The following is a 20,135-nucleotide window of genomic DNA, read 5'->3' as shown; positions in this document are numbered from 1 at the left end:
CTCACCCCCTTCTAGAGCTAAAACCTGATATGGGGAAGAACGTTCCCCATCTAAATCATGGGAATTTTTCCCACCTCTTCAGTCCGGTCAGAAGTGAAATTCAGGCCATAGTATCATAATGTGAGAAAAGCATGGTTTAGTGTTTTAGTGGAAGTGAAAGTAGGCTAAAAATGGAGATGTTATTTTTCTATGGTAGAAGTAAGCAGTTTTGATGGATAGGATATGGGGCTTGAAATTCATTACATGGAATTGTAATGCAGATAAAAGAAAGATTAGCAAGCTTTCCTCAGCCATAGAATGATATAAAATACGAGGAATGAAAAGCTGTGCAGTGAGATGATAGCTTAAGTGAAGCCGTGTTGCAGAAAGTTCTGAATCAGGAAGGTGATTAATAGGAATTTAGACAATTGATTTTTCCACTGCATAATTTATGCTGTTAGCTGCATAGTTCTATTATGTTACAGTATTGTACTGCTACTTGTTCAGCAAAGTATGGGTTAATCTTCTCAACCAAAAACAATTGGCAAAAGAGCATTCATAAAAATATAATGCACTGCAATAAATTATTTAGAGTTCACATCTCTAATTGCAAACAGAAGCTTTCTCAGTACATTGCTAACATTTAAATATTTCCAGAATCCATAATTTCTTTCAAATAGATGAGTGAATGCCTTCAGCTGCCAGGAAAATAAAATTAATTCCTTACATATGCACAGAAATAGACTGTGACCAACTGAGCTTTATTGTTGTATATGAATGAGAATCATTTCCCAAAAATGTACAAATAACCTGCACTGGTTTTAACAATTGAACATGCAAACTAAAATTCGGAATGAAGATATGTGAATTCAGAATATTTGTGATTTTAAATGCAATATCCTGATATAACAGATTTCTTTTTTCAAAAGGTTATCTTGCACTAGAGAGAAATGGTAGATTCAAGCTTTTGTTCCTATTCTATGTATATTGAACAGTGCTCCAAAGGCATGGTGCCACGTCTGTTTTAATATCCAACAATAAATTAATACGAAAAATATTACAGCATTTTTCCCGTACTTTTCGTTCCATTTGCCTTTTGTTCTGTAATTCAACCTCCAGTTTGTCATCAAATTCTTGATGCAATCGCTTTTTGGTGAAATCTATCTCTCTTATTGCACGTTCGTATTTCAGCCTCCATTCTCCACCTATGGAAGGTAAATAAAAGTAATCTGCTATAAGCCAAACTTTTGTCATTTAAATTCACATATCTATCTAAATATCAAAAGTAGCAGAATAAAGAATGCAAAGCATAAGCATTATATCAAAGAAGAAATACATTTAAATAAAAAGACCAGTTCAAGGCAGCAAAAAACTACTGTCCTGAACTGCAACACCTGGGAATCTCAGCTTTGATGTGTATTCAAATTTGCCTAAAGTTCACGTGTTGATGAAAGTACCGACCATTATTTTGTGACAAAAGGATCTTAAGCTGCATCTCTTCTGTTCCTTGAGCATCTGGAAGAGTGTTGGTGATGGCAATGATTGAGAAACCTAGGGATGAATGAAGCTTGCTTCTTGACTGCAAAGGAACAGTGCTGAGGTGGAAAGCATTTGTGGCATGTGAATGGGGAAAATTGCAGGGGAAGAGAGAGAGAGAGAGAGAGAAAAAGAGAAAAAGAGAGAGAGAGAGAGAGCTCAAGTAAGAGCCCCACGTGTTCTTTGTTTAATGAAATGTGTCTAAAATAATTCAAGCAATCTTCATGAATAGCACAAAATTGGGGAAGATTGTCAATACTGAGGAGGTTGTCACAAATTGCAAGACATGTAATCATTAATGAATTTCAATATAGCCAAGTGTGTTAGAATTCAGTAAAAAGAGATCATATATTACTTGGAAAATTATAATATAAAATGGATAGAGGAACATAGGCATCTTAGAATACACAAATGTAAAATCACTGGAAGCTGTGATGCAGGTTAATAAGCCCATAATAATTACTAAAGTAAATCAAACACTAGGGGGTACAATTCTCACAACACCCCACCAGCATGTTCGATGGCAGGCATGGGGAGAGAATATGGTGGGATGACCAGAAATAGGTTTCACGTTGGCATAAATTTACAGTGGTATCTTCTGCCAGTACAATGCCATGGTAGGTCAGAAAATCTGCCAGAAGCTGGTGTGAACCTCACTTGCATCCCATTAATGGGAAGCATATGAAAGCCTGATCACCCATGCCAAAATCTGCAATGCGACATGAAAAATTCAAAACATCACATTCACCTGGGTACATGATTAATGAGATGGGGAGGTAATTCTCCAGCACAGCAGGGTGGGAGAATCTCACACGTGCGTTCCCGCCACAAATGCATTCCCTATCGCCAGATTTTCGATGTTGTCAGGGCCCCCCTGGGGGAGATGGGGTCAGGCAGCAGGTGCTTGCTCCCTAGGCAGGGACACCTAGCAGTGCTGGCCTATGCTCCTGGCACTGCCCAAGGGGCAAAGTGCCAAGAGGACAGTGGGAATCGGCAGGAAGAGGAACCAGCAGTCAGGATGAGCTTTTGCATTTAGAAGTGTTGGAGTGGATGGAAAAAATATCTATAAGTACCAGAACTGTGAAATTGTGCCCATCAGGAAAGAATGAATAAGTGGGTCACTTTTCGCTTTAAGAGGTGGCCTACTAAAGGTCTTCAAACTTATGAAAGTTAGAGTAGATACAGATTGTTTTCACTTATGGAGAAGAGCAAACTAGAAGCCACCAATAAATGATATTCACCAAATAATCAAATGATAATTCAGTAAAAATCTCTTTATCCAGGGCTGTGAGAACATGGAGCACAAAATCATGGAAACATTTAAGACAAATGCTATTGATGCAATTATCAAGCTAGGAATGAGAGAGAAGGAATAGAAGATTACGCTGATAGTTAGGCGATGAAAATAGAAAGAGGCTTAACTGGAGCATAAATGCCCGCACAGAACATTTGGGGCAAATGACCTGTTCTGTACTGTATATTTGATGTGGAGATGCCAGCGTTGGACTGGGGTAAACACAGTAAAAAGTCTCGACACCAGGTTAAAGTTCAACAGGTTTATTTGCTACCAAATAAACCTGTTGAACTTTAACCTGATGTTGCGAGACGACGACTTCTATATATTTGATGCATTGAAACTGCTGAACAACTAACCAGAATCATCGTCATCCAAGTCTCCATTTAGCTCTGCTGCTTTGATAAGCCGAGCTTCCATCACTTCCATTTCCATTGATTCCATTTGCTTCTTCATTCCATCATATTTGGCCTGAAACACAAGATACTTACAATAAAGATCAATTGTCCTCAAAATCTATATAAATCTTTGACTGGCATTGATTCACAAAAAATTGCATAGGTACATACTAAAGCAGGTTCTGGTAACAATGAAGCTGTTCTTATCCTAATAGGCATTCTGCTTAACCCAGAGATGAGCTTCCAATCATATACACGAGCCACCACCAAACCTGCCTACTTTAATCTCCATAATTTCTACCCTCTGAGATCATCTGCTGCCTAAACCCTCGGCTATACTTCACTTAGACCTAACTATTCCAATGCTTTTCTGGCCAGTCTCGCATCTTCCACTCTCATTAGCTCCTCGAAAATAGCAGCTACAGATATTCTAACTTGCATCAAGCCAAATGGTGTTCTCCAGCTCCTATCTTCCATGTTTCTAAGTCCCACTTATCCATTACCTTTATGGTCACTGAATAACATTCTCTACCTGAAAAGTCAGACATCAGCTGCACTCAAAAACAGTTAGCTATTATTTTCCATCAATGAGGGTCAGGAAAATGATGAATTATAATATTTTTCTTTTTGGTAACAACACTTGTCATACTCATATATTGGAAAAAGACTGGTGAGAGTGTGATTGGAATAAGAGACAGAGACTAAACATCAGTGCGAAAAAAATAGGTTTTATATGTTAATGAACAGAAGGAACCAGAAACTTAAACAATTTACATAAAGCAATAAAATAAGTAGTTTTGAAGTGGGCTGTTTTAGTTCAAAGAACATATACAACTTGTAACCAAATAAGAAAAAGCTTTGACAAAGAACCATCTGGACTCGGAACGTCAGCTCTTTTCTCTCCTTACAGATGCTGCCAGACCTGCTGAGATTTTCCAGCATTTTCTCTTTTGGTTTCAGATTCCAGCATCCACAGTAATTTGCTTATATACAATTGGTAAAATTGCAAGTGAGGCAAAAATAGGGCAAGTTTATTTTCTAAATATAGGAATTATAAAGTAAAGCAGATGAGTTTGATTAGTTCTGAGAAAAATGATCTTTTAAGGGACTGTATAAAACAATAGAGGCAATGAAGGTTGCTGGTGAAATAGTTTGACAAATAGGATACACAGCACAAAAGTAGGTTATGTAACCAACTAAGCAACAAACCACTCAGCAACATCCAACTCTCCATTAAGCTCTACTACTTTGATTAGCCAAGTTCCTAACACTTCCATTTTCCATCCAATCTCGTAACTTTCTTCAGCCCATGATCTCTATGCTTCGCTAATTCTGCCCTTTTGCATACCTCAGATTTTAATCCCTCCACTGCTGGCAGCTTTGCCTTCAGTTGCTTAGGAAAAGTTCTAATACTTCGGCCCCCAAGTTAAAAACTATTTCTACAACAAAAACTTCATTGAAAAATCACAGGTAACCATTCTTTCACACTTTTCAATTGCATAACATGATATAAATCAAAAATACAGTGTTGTAATGTCTGCTTGAGTTTCAATATTATAGCAATTTAACAGACCTGCAACTCTTTCATTTCTTTCTCCAATCGAAGTCTGTCCGCAGTTTCCGTCTCTAGAAGTTGAGATGCTGATTCACCAGTGTTTCTTTCATCTGTTAATTCTGATGTTAGGTCTCCCACCTATTGATGAAATCAGATTAATTAAAACTTCTGCTTTTTGAGCAGGGCAGGCTCCAAGGTGCCAATCCTTGCTGCAAGCAGCACCACACTGTGGGCAGAAAATGCTCAATCATGAGGACCATCCCACACCCCTGAAACCACAGGCAGTCTAGCAGACCATACCTAATGGCCTGTCTATGTGGAATGGGTCTCCTTCGTCGGTGGTAGATGATCACTTAGGAGCTTCAATTGACCTAGGACAATACGGCCTGATTTAATCACAGGGTAGGGAAGGTCAGCAACGGGCTCAATTCTATATGCCTTCCTCCCCAGTCTGCTCCCAGATGCAGGTGGTGGGACAGCAGCATCAAATTCCACAAACACTTTACGCAATTAATGGAAATAGATAAAAAAAACTCTGCTATATCTGTTAGGCGGTCAGCAGTGATGTGATAATGTTGTGCTGCTCAGTTTGCACACTGTACTTGGACCAAACTTCTTTCCTCAGAGGTGTGCAACACCTCAAAAACAGTTGTTCTTAAGTCTTCCTATATTGTACCTAGGATTGCTACATTTTATGTTGTGTACTGAATTCTCAATGTTCCACGTTATACTCTGCACCATATTTCTTACAGATTAGTATTTACTCTTGCAAAATGTATTGGTTTTATTCATCATTCTCCTACAGATAAAGAAGAAATTCAACAATCCGTACTCAATAGTGGAATCAACTGGATCCCAAACTAATTGATTGTTACTAATGTAAGCCCATATCACTCCTGAAATTGACATCCCTTTCTGCTCACACCTGATACAGGTTTTTGCCTCAGCAGAGCAAACTAAACATTACATTTGCAATAATTATTAGCAAATTACAATCACACAGCTATTCATTGACTAAATTACAATTTGCACAAAATTACATTTTATCCTTCAATTTACATCTTGTAATGTTGATTTGGATCACATGATCAACTCATGTTAACTATATTTTCGTTTTAAACTGCAATTCTTCGAACATTAAATTAAATTAGAATGCAGCATTAGTATCCTGCACAAAAATACAAAGTCACTTGGAGCTGTTGCTCTTAACTGAACTGGATTTCAATCAAATTTATGTCGATTATCACTTAAATATTTACTATATTGCTCAATTTCATTCATTTAAGTATAATAATGGCTCACCAATCTAAAATAAAGCCACAATATTTGGAAAAATGTATTATTTTAATTCCATATATCAATTGCTGTACAGCATCAAATAAACTATGTTGGCAATCGCAAAATAACGATTGTTACACAGGCTGCAATATCAGATGTACAAAGGTTCCTTAATGATCTTACCCTGCTTTCTAAGCGATCACTGGTTAGCCGTAGCTCATTGCGCTCCTTCTCAATCCGTTCTATTTTACTGCGTAGCTGTTGAATCTCCTCCTAATACAGAGAGACATCATATTTCCAAGTTAGCTTTTATTTAATGAGCGACAAAATGAAATGCAATTTTAATCTCAACTTCCAATAGATGAAGATATTTTAATGGAAAATTAAGACAACTTTTGCTCAATGTACTAGGATTGTTAAACAAGTTTGAAATTGTAGTAAATTTATAATGTTTGATTTCTCTTCATCTCGAAAATTCAACAGAACACAATTTCTTACAGAACAATTTATATTGTGGATAAACACAATAAATGAAAATGTGATGTGAAACATGAATACAATTGACACTGTTCAAATAAATTTGTAAGTTCAGTTTTTAAAAGACATCCAGAAGCATTTCCTTCTTTCTACACAAAATATAGTTATAATGTCTAAATCCACACTGGCATAAATAAGTTCATTTTCATTGACCCATAATTTGTGGGGTCTTGACAGTGAACTGGCAGAATTCCGCATCATTTACCACCCCCCCCACCCCACAGTCTGACTGCAACTTTAGGATTTAACACAAGCACAGATTAATATGAAACTCCTAAAGTTACAGGTCCATCATTCAATGCTCCACCATGGGCTTTGCTGTAGTCACCACCCTCTACCCCTTTGCCCCTAGAGCGGGTAATGAGACAAAATCGATTAATTTGGTGAAAACTTCCACTTTTCCACTCTAAAGTCACTGTTAGAAACCCTCATTAAAAGTCAAGTCTTGTTCAACGAGGTAGAACTTGGGTTTTTAAATGGTAATCTGAGTAATAATGTTTGCTGAATAACGGATTCACGCTTTAAAAAGTACCATTGTTAACTCTTTCCATTACACATAAATATTAAACTTTTTAAACTAAATTCTTAAATAGGTTTGTTCATGTTATTTCAGTTTCTATCTGACGTATTTATCAATCTTTATTTTGAAAAACTGAACTGATTTTTTTTATTTCCTGATTTTGTTTATGGAAAGTGATCGACTGCTCAGACAGTTCAGTGACATAATTCCTATTGCAAGTATAACCTCAGTGCTATGAATGTTTATTAAGCAGTGCTACAAACAACTGCACATCAACAGAGATAAAGTTCTTATCACTATGATTGTAGGTCTCTGTGCAGCTTTTTTCAAAGTTGCTATAAATTATTGGCCACTAATGATTTGATCTTTAAAGACATAAATACATAAATGAAATGGCATGTCTCCAACATAAGCAGTGACAGAATTTGGTGACGAAATTCCAGTGTACATATCGAAAGTGGTGAAAACTGATGTGGCAATCTGTATATGCAATCAAATAAAATTATAACATGTACATGTTGAGAACAGAATTAGATGACATTAATGACAGAGTTATCATACGTCCCAACAATTGAAACCTGTAATCAAATTTCAGTTATTAGTTGAAAAATTTCTTTCTGCCACTTTCTGGGTACAAATCAATTTTAACAAATATGTTAAGCAACTATACATTTTCCACATAATTCATTTGGAATGTATTGCATGGAGAAAATAATGTCAATGCAACATGAGATCTTAACACTAACTTCAAGAATTGCATTAAAGCCATAACTCTGGCCATTTTCCAGTGCATCTATCCAGTCAGAAGCTGAGTTACAAAAGATTACAAGTTTAATCCATGATCTAAGCCATGGGACGTACAGATGGTGCAAGTGGCCCCAATATTTTGAGACTGGTGCAAAGGTGTTGGGGAAGTGGGGAGAAAAATTAAACTGGCTACTTCTCTATTCCTAAACAGCCCATCAAGAACTAGAATAAAGATTTAAGAATGGGATACAGTAAAATTCAAGAAGTTTGGATAAACAAGGTTGAAGAATGGAATGAAAGAGGACGTGATAAAGAGTGCAGTTGGCTGAAGGAGTTTTAATTACTAAGTAGTAAGTATGATTCTTAGGTGAAGCAGGGAGCAATAAAAGCATAGACATTTAGATGTTAAAACTGCAGAATAGATAAGTTCAAAGTGAAGGCATGGGAATACAGTTCACACATGTGTGAAAAGCCTAGCTTCCAAAGCGAGTCATTTAAATAGAACATCAAAAAGGGAAATATGGACATCAGTAGCTGTGTAGACCTGTATTCATGATGTGGATGTGCCAGCATTGGACTGGGGTAAACACAGTAAAAAGTCTGACAACACCAGGTTTTAGTCCAATCGATTTATTTGATAGTAAACTCAAGCTTTTGAGGAGACTGCCTCTTCTTCACCTGACGAAAAGGCAGTCCCCTCAAAAGCTTGTGAGTTATTATCAAATAAATCGATTGGAATAAAACCTGGTGTTGTCAGACTTCTTACTGTGTAGACCTGTATTGGCAGGAGAGGTGGATAGGAGAAAGAGCAGCACAACTGGAAAAGCAGTTGTGATTAGAGCCACGCCCAGCTGGAAAGAGGAATTCTCCTGGAAATTAGATTTCCCAGAAAGCAGAATTCTAGGCCTGCAGCAGCTGCTTTGAAAACCTCAGCCAAACTACGCTGAATGAAAAAAATCAGTGACACATATCTAACACTTAAAACTAAAATATTATGTCAAATTAACAAAGAGTCTGAAATACTTACATCTTTGCCTCGTAATTGCTCTTCTGTTAACTGAACCTCAATTAGTGGGCGAACCGTAGTGAATAGTTTCCACCATGGCCAGTTCTTAACTCTTTTGTTCTTTTGTATGTTTTTCTGGATGCAGCGAATAGCTAATTCTTGAATCTGAAAGAGAATGTATCAAATTACTTTAATAAAATGATTCCCATCATATCAGTTGAATTATAACATTTCCAAGATGATCCTTTCTGTAATTACAATACAAATTGGATGAATTGTAGTGCTCCATTCTATGTAAAATAGGGTTTAGCAAGCTGGGAATTCTGTGTTAAAGCTGTGCCATGGTGCCATTCAAGAGTTGAGTCTGACTGCAACTGATAATTTCAAAAGTTTAATTTCTACTTTTGGATAAGGAACAGTGCAATGACTTGGGTTTGATGGTACATAGCGCAATTTCAAAATTTGCTGCTGACGCAAAACTTGAAAACAAGGAACTTACTAAGACAGTTCATGGACATAAACTGGAGGAATACATGCATGTGGCAGATGAAATTCTACACAAAAGAAGTGATGTAGGAAGCATGAGGAGACTCAAAACAAGCTAAGTGAAAACAAATCAGTCATTACAGAACAAGGGGTCATGCCAACTCTCTCCCATCAGCCCATCTCTGTACCCATAGCCCTGAAAGTTTATTTCTCGAGTGCCAATCACTTCCTTCAGAAAGCATTAATCATTTCTTTCACCACCCCCGAATTAGTGAATTCCAGGTCATTATCACTCACTGCATAATGTTATTCTTCCTCACATTCCCCGATGTATCTTTTACCCCAAACCTTAAATCTGTTTCCCCCAAGTCTTTGTACCATCAGCTCAAGGAGAAGTTTTTTTTTGGTCCACCATATTTAAGCCTGGCATAATCATGTGCACCTCATTCAGATCTCTCCTCAATCTCCTTTGCTCCAAAAAGGGCAATCCCAGTTTCTCTAACCTAACATTTGTCTAGCAATAGAAGTAACTTTTTTTTAAAAGTCTAAAAGATAGAAATCTGCCTAGCAACAATAACAGCTCGCATTTCCAGGGCCATGTCAGCCTCTAATGATTAGGACATTCCAAAAGTATGACAGCATCTAAAAGATGTTCACATCTGAATTGCCTGAGCTGTCAAAACAGATTACTTAGACGACGGCTATAGAAATGTTAAGTTCGACAAGCATATACAGTTTGCTTAAATGACAGGGTGACTCAGGGCTATAGAAATGCTAAGCTCCACTAAAAGAAAGAACTTGAGATACGTACACAGCCAACTTTTGAGTTTGAAGTAACAAAAGGAAAAACAATACAACTATTAGCCCCCTCAAATGGACAGGCCAGTCCACACCTCACAGCCAGAGGCCAGTCCACACACTTGAGCTCTGACAAAGGGTCACTCTATTCTCTCTCCACAGATGCTGTCAGGTCTGCTGAGATTTTCCAGCATTTTCCATTTTTGTGCCAGTTCATGCCTCACAGCCAAGGGCCAATTCACGCCTTATAGCCAAAACGCTAAGACCCATTTCACAGCCAAGGGATCTTTTAACATATTTTACTTCTTTTCCTAGAGATGCTACTGTGTTGCATCTAAGTTTTAAAGTCAAGGTATTGCAGGAAACCTTTGTAGTTTAAATATCCTCAATGAATCAGGGAAGGACAATTCCCAGACTTGATCATCATCCCTGTGTTGTGGGGTAACTATAAGCTGGATTCCACTGAGTGTTATTTAATTTAGATGTTGCTTGGGAGAGAAAACGTTTGGTGAGCTCAAGAATTGCAGATATATTTTGCAGCAAGAGATAATTTCGACATGAATTGTGTGCTTTTTGTCATTTATGTACTTAAATCTCTTGAGTAATGTAGACATTTTCATTGTGTATTTTTAAGTTAATAATTTTCTTTAATAATTGTTTATGAGATGAATAGACTGGTTCCTCACCAGGTTTTATGCAACTCCTTACAATATTCTAAAAAAAAGCTATACACCACCACAACCAGTGTTTCAAGTTGGAACACCCTCAGGGTACCATCAGTGTAATTCATGTCATTATATAAAAGCCATTTAGATTTGGAATACACTGCCTGGTAGAGTGGACACAGATTCAATAGTAACCTTCAAGAGGAAATTGGAGAAACACTGAAGGAAAAAATATTGGCACAATGGTTAGCACTGCTGCCTCTCAGCACCAGGGACCCGGCTTGGGTCACTGTCTGTGCAGAGTCTGCATATTCTCTCCTTGTCTGCGTGGGTTTCCTCCGAGTGCTCTGGCTTCCTTCCACAGTCGGAAAGAAGTGCTGGTTAGGTGCATTGGCCATGCTGAATTTCCCCTCTGTTTGCTTTGATTTGATTAGATTAATTATTGTCACATGTATTAATATACAGTGAAAAGTATTGTTTATTGCATGCTAAATAGACAAAACATACCGTTCACGGAGAAGGAAACAAGAAAGTGCAGAATGTACTACTAGTGTCATAGTATGTGGAGAAGGATCAACTTAATGCAAGTTAAGTCCATTCAAAAGTCTGACAACAGCAAGGAAGAAGCTGTTCTCAAGTCAGCTGGTACGTGACCTCAGACTTGTGTCTTTTCCCCGAAGGAAGAAGGTGGAAGAGAGAATGTCCGGGGTGTGTGGGTCCTTAATTATGCTAGCTGCTTTGCCAAGGCAGCGGGAAGTATAGACAATGGATGGTAAGCTGGTTTGTATGACGGATTGAGCTACTTTCACAACTTTTTGTAGTTCCTTGCAGTCTAGGGCAGAGCAGGAGCCACACCAAGTTCTAATACAACCAGAAAAAGTGCTTTCTATGGTGCATCTGTAAAAGTTGGAGAAGGTCGTAGCTGACATGCCGAAGTTAAGTTTTGTGAGAAAATAGAGGCTTTGATGGGCTTCCTTAATTATGCTGTTGCGGTTGTGTGTGTGTGTGTGTGTGTGTGTGTGTGGGGGGGGGGGGGGGGGGGGGGGGGGCGGGGGAGAGAGAGAGAGAGAGAGAGAAGAAGGGAGGGAGGAAGGAAGGAACCAGGATAGGTTGTTGGTGATCTGGACACCTAAAAGCTTGAAGCTCTCGACCCTTTTGACTTTGTCCCCTGTTGACAAAGGAGTCAACAATCTCCTTCAGTTTATTGACATTGAGAGAGAGATTATTGTTACCACACCAGTTCACCAGATTCTCTATCTTGTTCCTGTGCTGTCTTGTCGTTGTTTGAGATCCGACCCATTATGGTGGTGTCGTCAGCAAACTTGAAAATTGAATTGGAGGGGAATTTGGCCACACAGTTATAACTGTATGAGTACAGTAGGGGACTATAGTAAGGAACACAGTCTTGTGGGGCACAGGTGTTGAGGATGATCGTGGAGGTGGTGTTGTTACCTATCCTTATTGATTGTGGTCTGTTGGTTAGGAATTTCAAGATCCAGTTGCAGAGGGAGGTGCTGAGGCCTGGGCCATGGAGTTTCATGGGAATAATAGTGTTGTAGTCAATAAATAGGAGTACCTGAAGTATACCCGAACAGGCGCCGGGGTGTGGCAACCAGGGGATTTTCACAGTAACTTCATTGCAGTGTTAATGCAAGTCTATTTGTGACACCAGTAAATAAACTTCAAAACAATTGCAGGAATATGGGGAAACATGAGGGATGCAAGACTAACTGAATTGCTCTTCATAATGGCCTGCGCAGACTTAATAAGCCAAATAGCCTTGTTAAACAGTGGAAAATTAATACAAATGTGATTGTGTTTAGAATAAACTCTGCATTTAATTTATGAAGCTTTTGCAGGCATTGTACCTTTCTCTTCTTGAAATACTGTCTTGCAAGGTATCCTCTGCAAGCTGCCTGGAAAAGCGTGATATTCCTTCTGGTCTGTTCATCCCTTTGTTCTTCCAATTTAACCAGAGTTCCTGCTCGGAAAAACACCTAAGACCAAACATGATTAAAAACAATTAGATCACATTACATCCAAAACGTGGTCTCAAGACTTTACTAATGGATAGGATTAGAATTATAATGCTCACCTGGTTGAATGTCAATTCAATACAGGTGTAACACAACTAATTGTTAAATCTTTTTAGCCAACAGCAAAAGTTTGCGATCCCAGTTGTAGCTATCTGCAGTCCTGACATTCAAACAAGATTTGATATTCTATACTTTCAAATTACTAGTGATTTAACTCGTATAACATCATTCAAGCTAAAATGTAAAAATGTTTTATTCAAAAGGTTCATAAATGAAATATCTCAGTCGTTTGCTTTAGTACAAGGCATTTATAACAAATATCAGAAGAAAATCCAATGTCCCTTTTAATTACTATACTACTAATTGAATAATACTCCAGCTCAAGCTAATTGCTCTGCTCTCTAATAGTAAACACCTGGGCATCAGTTTTTCATTTGACTTAATAATCAATGGAAACCAATATGCCCTGCAAGAATTATTAAGTATCTATCTGCTTATTGATCAATTATCTTAATTCCAATTTATCTGCTTGAAACCAAATGCAAGAAAATAATTATTTTTGCAAAACACAAATCAGATTTAATTCAGGCTCACATCTAGAGATGTTCAAATTCAACATGATTCTCAAGAATCACTCAATGGAGTCAATTTAAGTTAAATTTCCTAAACGCGCCTAAAATTATGAAAAGATCACTTAGGACAATTTAACTAGCCAACTCTGAATATAATGAAACCAATTTGGGATGAACAGGTTCCACCAACTACAGTAAATAAAGAATAAATGCATAAGTTGTGAAACTATTTTATCTATGTAAACCTTTAAACTTGTGTTTTTTTATGAATAGAATATTTTCAACTGTCAAATGCTTCTCAAATACATCTGTACCTCACCATTAGTAATGAAATACATAAATTATGTAGTCAAAACTTACCTATTTATTCAGTTTCTGAAAGAATACCTCGCCATAAAGAGTTGGTCAAAATTATTGATACCTATCCTCATTGTGAGTACAATTACAAAAGATCCAAGAATTGACACTGAACGCTTGAGGACATCTTTGATCCACTCTTCAGCACGAGCAACATTCTGCTTGTGTCCAATGCTCGAGAAGGCACAAAACTTTTGTAGCACCATTCTTTGCAGGTCCAATGACCAGGAAGGTGCACAACTGGCAAGATTCTGTACATGTCCATGGAGAGTTCGAAAAGGCCTTTGATACTTTTTAAAAATCACAAGACTTAAGAACATAAGAAATAGGAGCAGGAGTAGGCCATCTAGCCCTTCTAGCCTGCCCCGCCATTCAATAAGATCATGGCTGATCTGTCGTGGCTCAGTTCCACTTTCCCGCCCTCTCCCCATAACCCTTAATCCCCTCGCTTATCAAGAACCCATCAACCCGCTTCTTAAAAATATTTAGCGAGGCAGCCTCCACCACTTCAACGGGCAGAGAATTCCAGAGATTCACCACCCTTTGAGTGAAGAAGTTCCTCCTCAACTCCGTTCTAAACCGCCTCCCCTTTATCTTGAGGCTGTGCCCCCTAGTCCTACTGTCTTTTTTGAGCGGGAAGAGTCTCTCCACCTCTATCCTATCCATCCCATTCATCATCTTATACGTCTCAATGAGATCTCCCCTCATTCTTCTAAACTCTAACGAGTACAAGCCCAGTTTATTCAGCCTCTCCTCATAGCTCAATCCCCTCAACTCCGGTATCAGCCTAGTAAACCTCCTCTGCACTCCCTCCAGGGCCAAAATATCCTTGCGCAGGTGCGGCGCCCAAAACTGCACACAGTACTCCAGCTGCGGCCTCACCAATGCCCTATACAGCTGCAGCAAGACCTCCCTACTTTTATATTCAATCCCCCTCGCTATGAAGGCCAGCATCCCATTCGCCTTCCTGACCACCTGCTGCACCTGCAAGCTGGGTTTTTGCGACTCATGCACAAGGACCCCGAGGTCCCTCTGCACCGTCGCCTGCTGCAGTTTTTCGCCACGTAAGTAATAGTCCTTCCTACCATTCTTCCAACCAAAGTGGACCACCTCACACTTGCCAACATTAAATTCCATTTGCCATTTCCTGGCCCATTCGCCCAGCCTATCTAGATCCTTCTGCAGACTCTCCACACCCTCCGCACAATTTGCCTTTCCCCCAATCTTGGTGTCATCAGCAAATTTCGACACCCTGCACTCGGTTCCCTCCTCCAGATCATCTATATAAATGGTAATGTTCAGAGAGACTTGGATGTACTTATACAAGGAAAATAGAATGTTAGCATGTAGGTACAGCAAACAATTAGGAAGGCAAATACCATCTTGACTTTTACTGCAAGGGAATTAGGTTATAAAAATAAGGAAACAAGACGTTGACAAGACTACACCTGAAATGTGCTTCTGGTTGCAGGAAGGGTATACTTGCACTGGAGGTGGTTGTGAAGGTTCATTAGATTTGTACCTGGGATGAAAGGGTTGTCCCATGATGAGAGGCTGAATAAATTGAGCTAGTACTCTCTGAAGTTTAGAAAAATGAGAGATGATCTTAGTGAAACAAACAACATTTTGAAAATACTTGACAGGGTAGACACCGAGAGATTGTTCTCCTTGGCTGAGGAATCTAGAGTACAGTTAGAGAATAAGGGATCATTTAAGACTGATATGAGAATTTTTGTAATCAAAGGGCTGTGGATACTCCATCGTTGAGTACATTTAAGGCCAACATAGACAGAATTTGGGTCTGGAATATGGGAAGCAGGCAAGGAAATAGAATTGAGGCAGATCAGTTGTAATCATATTGAATGGTGCAAAAAGCTCAAAGAGCAATATGGTCCATGCTTGCTCTTATTATGTTTTTATACAGATCAAATGCAGACAAATGGAGTTGAAACATAAATCAACTATCTAACGAAATAATAGAACAGACTCAAGGGGGCAAATAATCTACTCATGTTATGTTGCTATCCAAAGTGATGACACAATTAAAAATACTATCCACAATAGGCTTAGTTGCATTTGAGAAAAGAAACATGCCTTACTGCAACACTTATTATAAAGTAGATGGTTTTTTAAAAAATGTTCTTTGACTAGTTTAACTGATTTAATCTATTGATCTTTCTCACCTATGTCATTCTGAAATTGTATCTAACCATCTGAACAACATACGATATTTTACCATACCTTTACTAGGTACTGTCTGGTATTGTAATCACTATTAAAGTTATGCAATTTATGCAACAAAATAAAACTTGTGGCTTATTAAAAGTAACTAAAGAACATCAAACAGTTCATTCGGTTTCAAAAGATTTCAGACTACACTGTTAAGATTCAAAGACAACAGAATACAGCAACAAAATTTGAAGAAATATTACCATCATGCCATCATTTCTACACCTATTAGAATTACTCGATAGAAGAATCTACCACCTGTAACAAAATCCAATTAACATGTTCTCCTGTCTGCATCATTATAATACGCAGTGCTCAATAACATTCCATGGCTTTATGCAGCGTTGTTGTCTTTCCTCCTTAAATACTTATGCATTTATAATTACATGAGTGGGGTTGTGAATAAAATAGCATTATTGTTATCAGCAAGTTTTAAAATGTCAAAAATCATAGCAGACTAAAACATAAAGAATGTGAAATGTTTTCCAAATGAAGTGCAACATTTTAAACCCAGCTGCAAACATTACTCTTAAAAAGAACCATCTTCCATGACCAGATGTATGAATTTGACAGTAAAATATTGGCTGTTTTGTTAACCCAACACAAAGATACTTTTTTAAAGCAAATGATTGATCATAAACAAGGAGGATTTATGTTACATTTATACTGATCTATAAAACATGTACTACGGATAGGTTTGGTAACTTAGTCTCTGAGACTGTTATTTACTAGACAGGCAGAAATTGTAGGTTTTTGGGTAATCAAGACATGGTTCAGAATGTAATTAACCTCCTCAAAATAGTTAGCAGTAATTGGTACAATTTGCATTAAACTCATTTGAATATTTCACAGCAGTAATCAATAATTTATTGCAACAAAACTGCTAATTTAAAAAGACTTCAAACAATATTAAAAATTCTTCGGCTCAAGTCAAGATGATTCTGTATCACCTTTTACGCCTCATATCTTGGTGTTCTATTACAGTATTTATTTTGATTGAGCATAATGGTTTTTGGTGGCAGTGTTTATAAGAAAAGGAATCTATAATTGGAAAATACTAGGAAAATATCTGGGTGTAATACAAAATACTGCATTACTTAATCTGATATACTGAGGTAGATTTCTATTCCAGCCAGCAAAATGTGACCTCCAGTCACCAGATAGTTACAGTGGATGGCCCTGCCCATTTTAATGGGTGTGCCTCACTGACATAGGGTTGGTGAACCATGGATGGAAAACAAACACTCCAGGATAACCCACTGGCTTTGGACCACTGCAATATCAACAAGCCAGCCTCCAGACCAAAAAATAGGTGGGTCTGAGAGAAGCCCAGTGTTGCAGTGGCCCAGTTGTCTTTTTTTGAAAATGGGAGAACATTTAAACATGTTACCATCTGCTGGTCTCCTCTTTAGCAGGACTACCAGCTGTTGCTGGGTGGAGACTTGCACAGTTTTGTTCAAGTATCCCCAAGTGCATTTTATCATTATATGATCCCATTGGAATATTAAAACAGGCTCAGATGGATGCATCAGAACAAAGAACAATACAGCACAGGAAAAAGGCCCTTCGGCCCTCCAAGCCTGCGTCGCTCATGCTTCCAACTAAACTATTCGTTTGTATCCCTCCAATCCCAGTCTGTTCATGTGGCTATCCAGATAACTCAAACGATCCCAGTGTGTCCGCCTCTACCACTTTGCTTGGCAGTGCATTTCAGGCCCCCACCACCTTCTGTGTAAAATATGTCTCTCTGACACCTGTGTTAAACCTTGCTACCCTCACCTTGAACCTGTGACCCCTTGTGTTTGTCATCTCCAGCCTGGGAAAAAGTTTCCCACTGTTCACCCTATCTATGCCCTTCATAATTTTATACACCTCTATTAGGTCACCCCTCATCCTCCGTCTTTCCAGGGAGAACAACCGCAGTTTACCCAATCTCTCCTCATAGCTAAGGCCCTCCATACCAGGCAACATCCTGGCAAACCTTTTCTGTACTCTCTCCAAAGCCTCCACGTCCTTCTGGTAGTGTGGCGACCAGAACTGGACGCTGTATCCCAAATGTGGCCTAACCAACGTCTATACAGCTACATTATATGCCAACTTTTATATCTATACCCCGTCTTACAAAGGCGAGCATGCCATATGTCTTCTTCACCACCTTCTCCACCTGTATTGCCACCTTTAAGGATCTGTGGACCTGCACACCCAGGTCCCTCTGTGTCTATACTCCTGATGGTTCTGCCATTTATTGTATAGCTCCCCCCTACATTAGTTCTACCAAAATGCATCACTTCGCATTTATCTGGATTAAATTCCATCTGCCATTTCTCTGCCCAATTTTCCAGCCTATCTATATCCTGCTGTATTCTCTAACAACGTTCATCGCTATTCGCAAGTCCAGCCATCTTTGTGTCGTCCACAAACTTACTGATCACACCACTTACACCTTATTCCAAATCATTTATATACATCACAAACAGCAGAGGTCCCAGTACAGAGCCCTGCGGAACACTAGTCACAGCCAGAAAAAGACCCTTCCACGGCTACCCTCTGTCTTCTATGGCCAAGCCAGTTCTCCACCCATCTAGCTAGCTCTCCTTTTATCCCGTGAGATTTAACCTTTTGCGCCAACCTGCCACGAGGGACTTTGTCAAACGCTTTACTAAAATCCATATAGACGACATTAACGGCCCTTCCCTCGTCAATTGTTTTTGTCACCTTCTCAAAAAACTCAACCAAATTTTTGAGGCATGACCTCCCTCTTACAAAAACATGCTATCTATCGCTAATGAGACTATTCTGTTCTAAATGTGCATACATCCTATCTCTAAGAATCCTCTCCAACAGTTTCCCTACCACGGACGTCAAGCTCACCGGCTTATAATTACCCGGGTTATCCTTGCTACCCTTCTTAAATAACAGGACCATATTTGCTTTCCTCCAATCCTCTGGGACCTCACCTGTGTCCAGTGAAGAGACAAAGACTTCTGTTAGAGGCCCAGCAATTTCATCTCTTGTCTCCCTAAGCAGTCTAAGATAGATGCCATCAGGTCCTGGAGATTTGTCTGTCTTAAATGTTCCCTAGAAAATCTGACACTTCCTCCCTTGTAATTGAGATTTTCTCTAACAGGTCAACACATCCCTCTGAGAGACTCCCAGTCAACACATCCCTCTTTGTGAATACTGACGCAAAGTATTCATTTAGGATCTCCCCTACCTCCTTGGGCTCCAAGCATAATTCCCCTCCTTTGTCCCCGAGAGGTCCGATTTTTCCCCCGACAACTCTCTTGTTCCTAACGTATGAATAAAATACCTTAGGATTCTCCTTAATCCTGTCTGCCAAGGACATTTCATGACCCCTTTTTGCCCTTCTAACTCCCCGATTAAGTTCTTTCCTACTTTCTCTGTATTCCTCCAGTGTTCCATTTGTTTTTAGCTGCCTGGACCTAATGTATGCCTCTTTTCTCTTTGATCAGACCCTCAATTTCCCTGGTTATCCACGGCTCTCGAATCGTACCTTTCCTATCCTTCCTTTTTACAGGCACATGCCTGTCCTGCAGCCCTATCAACTGTTCCTTAAAAGACTCCCACATGCCAGATGTGGATTTACCCTCGAACAGCCTCTCCCAATCAACAGCCACCAATTCCTGCCTAATCTGCTGGGCAGCAGTAGGGCCATACGAAAAGAAGGATGGCTAAAAGGTCAGCGAGGATGAGGCAGCGAACTTATTCCCCATTATTTTTGAGCAGTATCATTTATTTTGACTTCAATATCTCCTATAATTGTCCGGTATTATCCCACCCTGCCCACCATGGGAATTGTAGCAGGCAGGAGGCGGACAATGCTAACGTCCATTGAACTTGGGAGGGATTCTTCGATATTGCCGCGAGCGTGAACGGAGAAACCCACCCTTTATGTCTAGAATTTGATCAAACATGTTACAAAGTTCCAGTAATTGTATTATAATAAATTATGAGCTTCATGATCAAAACCTTACAGTCATATATTTCTGGTCAGAAGTATTTAATAGTTATAATACGTCAAAGAATGTACTTGTTTTCCTTATTGGATAAATATGTTACAAAAATAGAGTTGATCTCCCTTTGGAGCCTTGAACCCTTCGTTACTGAGTCTTGTGCTAGTG

The 20,135-nt window shown here is 38.9% G+C and overlaps 1 protein-coding gene across 15 annotated transcripts in view; it reads right to left on the bottom strand.

Annotated features, from left to right (window-relative positions):
- The window catches only part of myo18ab (myosin XVIIIA b), a 233,272-nt gene that overhangs the window by 48,541 nt on the left and 164,596 nt on the right, over positions 1-20,135 (bottom strand). For all 15 annotated transcript variants that reach the window (XM_080210785.1, XM_080210786.1, XM_080210787.1 and 12 more), the window contains 6 exons: positions 12,668-12,796; positions 8,872-9,015; positions 6,224-6,313; positions 4,781-4,900; positions 3,169-3,280; positions 1,057-1,184 (listed from right to left, as the gene is read on the bottom strand). In XM_080210785.1, the coding sequence (XP_080066911.1) occupies positions 1,057-1,184; positions 3,169-3,280; positions 4,781-4,900; positions 6,224-6,313; positions 8,872-9,015; positions 12,668-12,796 (723 nt within the window). The remainder of the gene's footprint in view (positions 1-1,056; positions 1,185-3,168; positions 3,281-4,780; positions 4,901-6,223; positions 6,314-8,871; positions 9,016-12,667; positions 12,797-20,135) is intronic.

Source organism: Carcharhinus amblyrhynchos, chromosome 23, assembly GCF_965287045.1.
Source record: "Carcharhinus amblyrhynchos chromosome 23, sCarAmb.v2.hapA, whole genome shotgun sequence".
In the NCBI taxonomy this organism is placed as follows: domain Eukaryota; kingdom Metazoa; phylum Chordata; class Chondrichthyes; order Carcharhiniformes; family Carcharhinidae; genus Carcharhinus; species Carcharhinus amblyrhynchos.
Note: the sequence above shows the minus strand (reverse complement) of the source record. Positions and strands in the feature narration are given on the sequence as shown.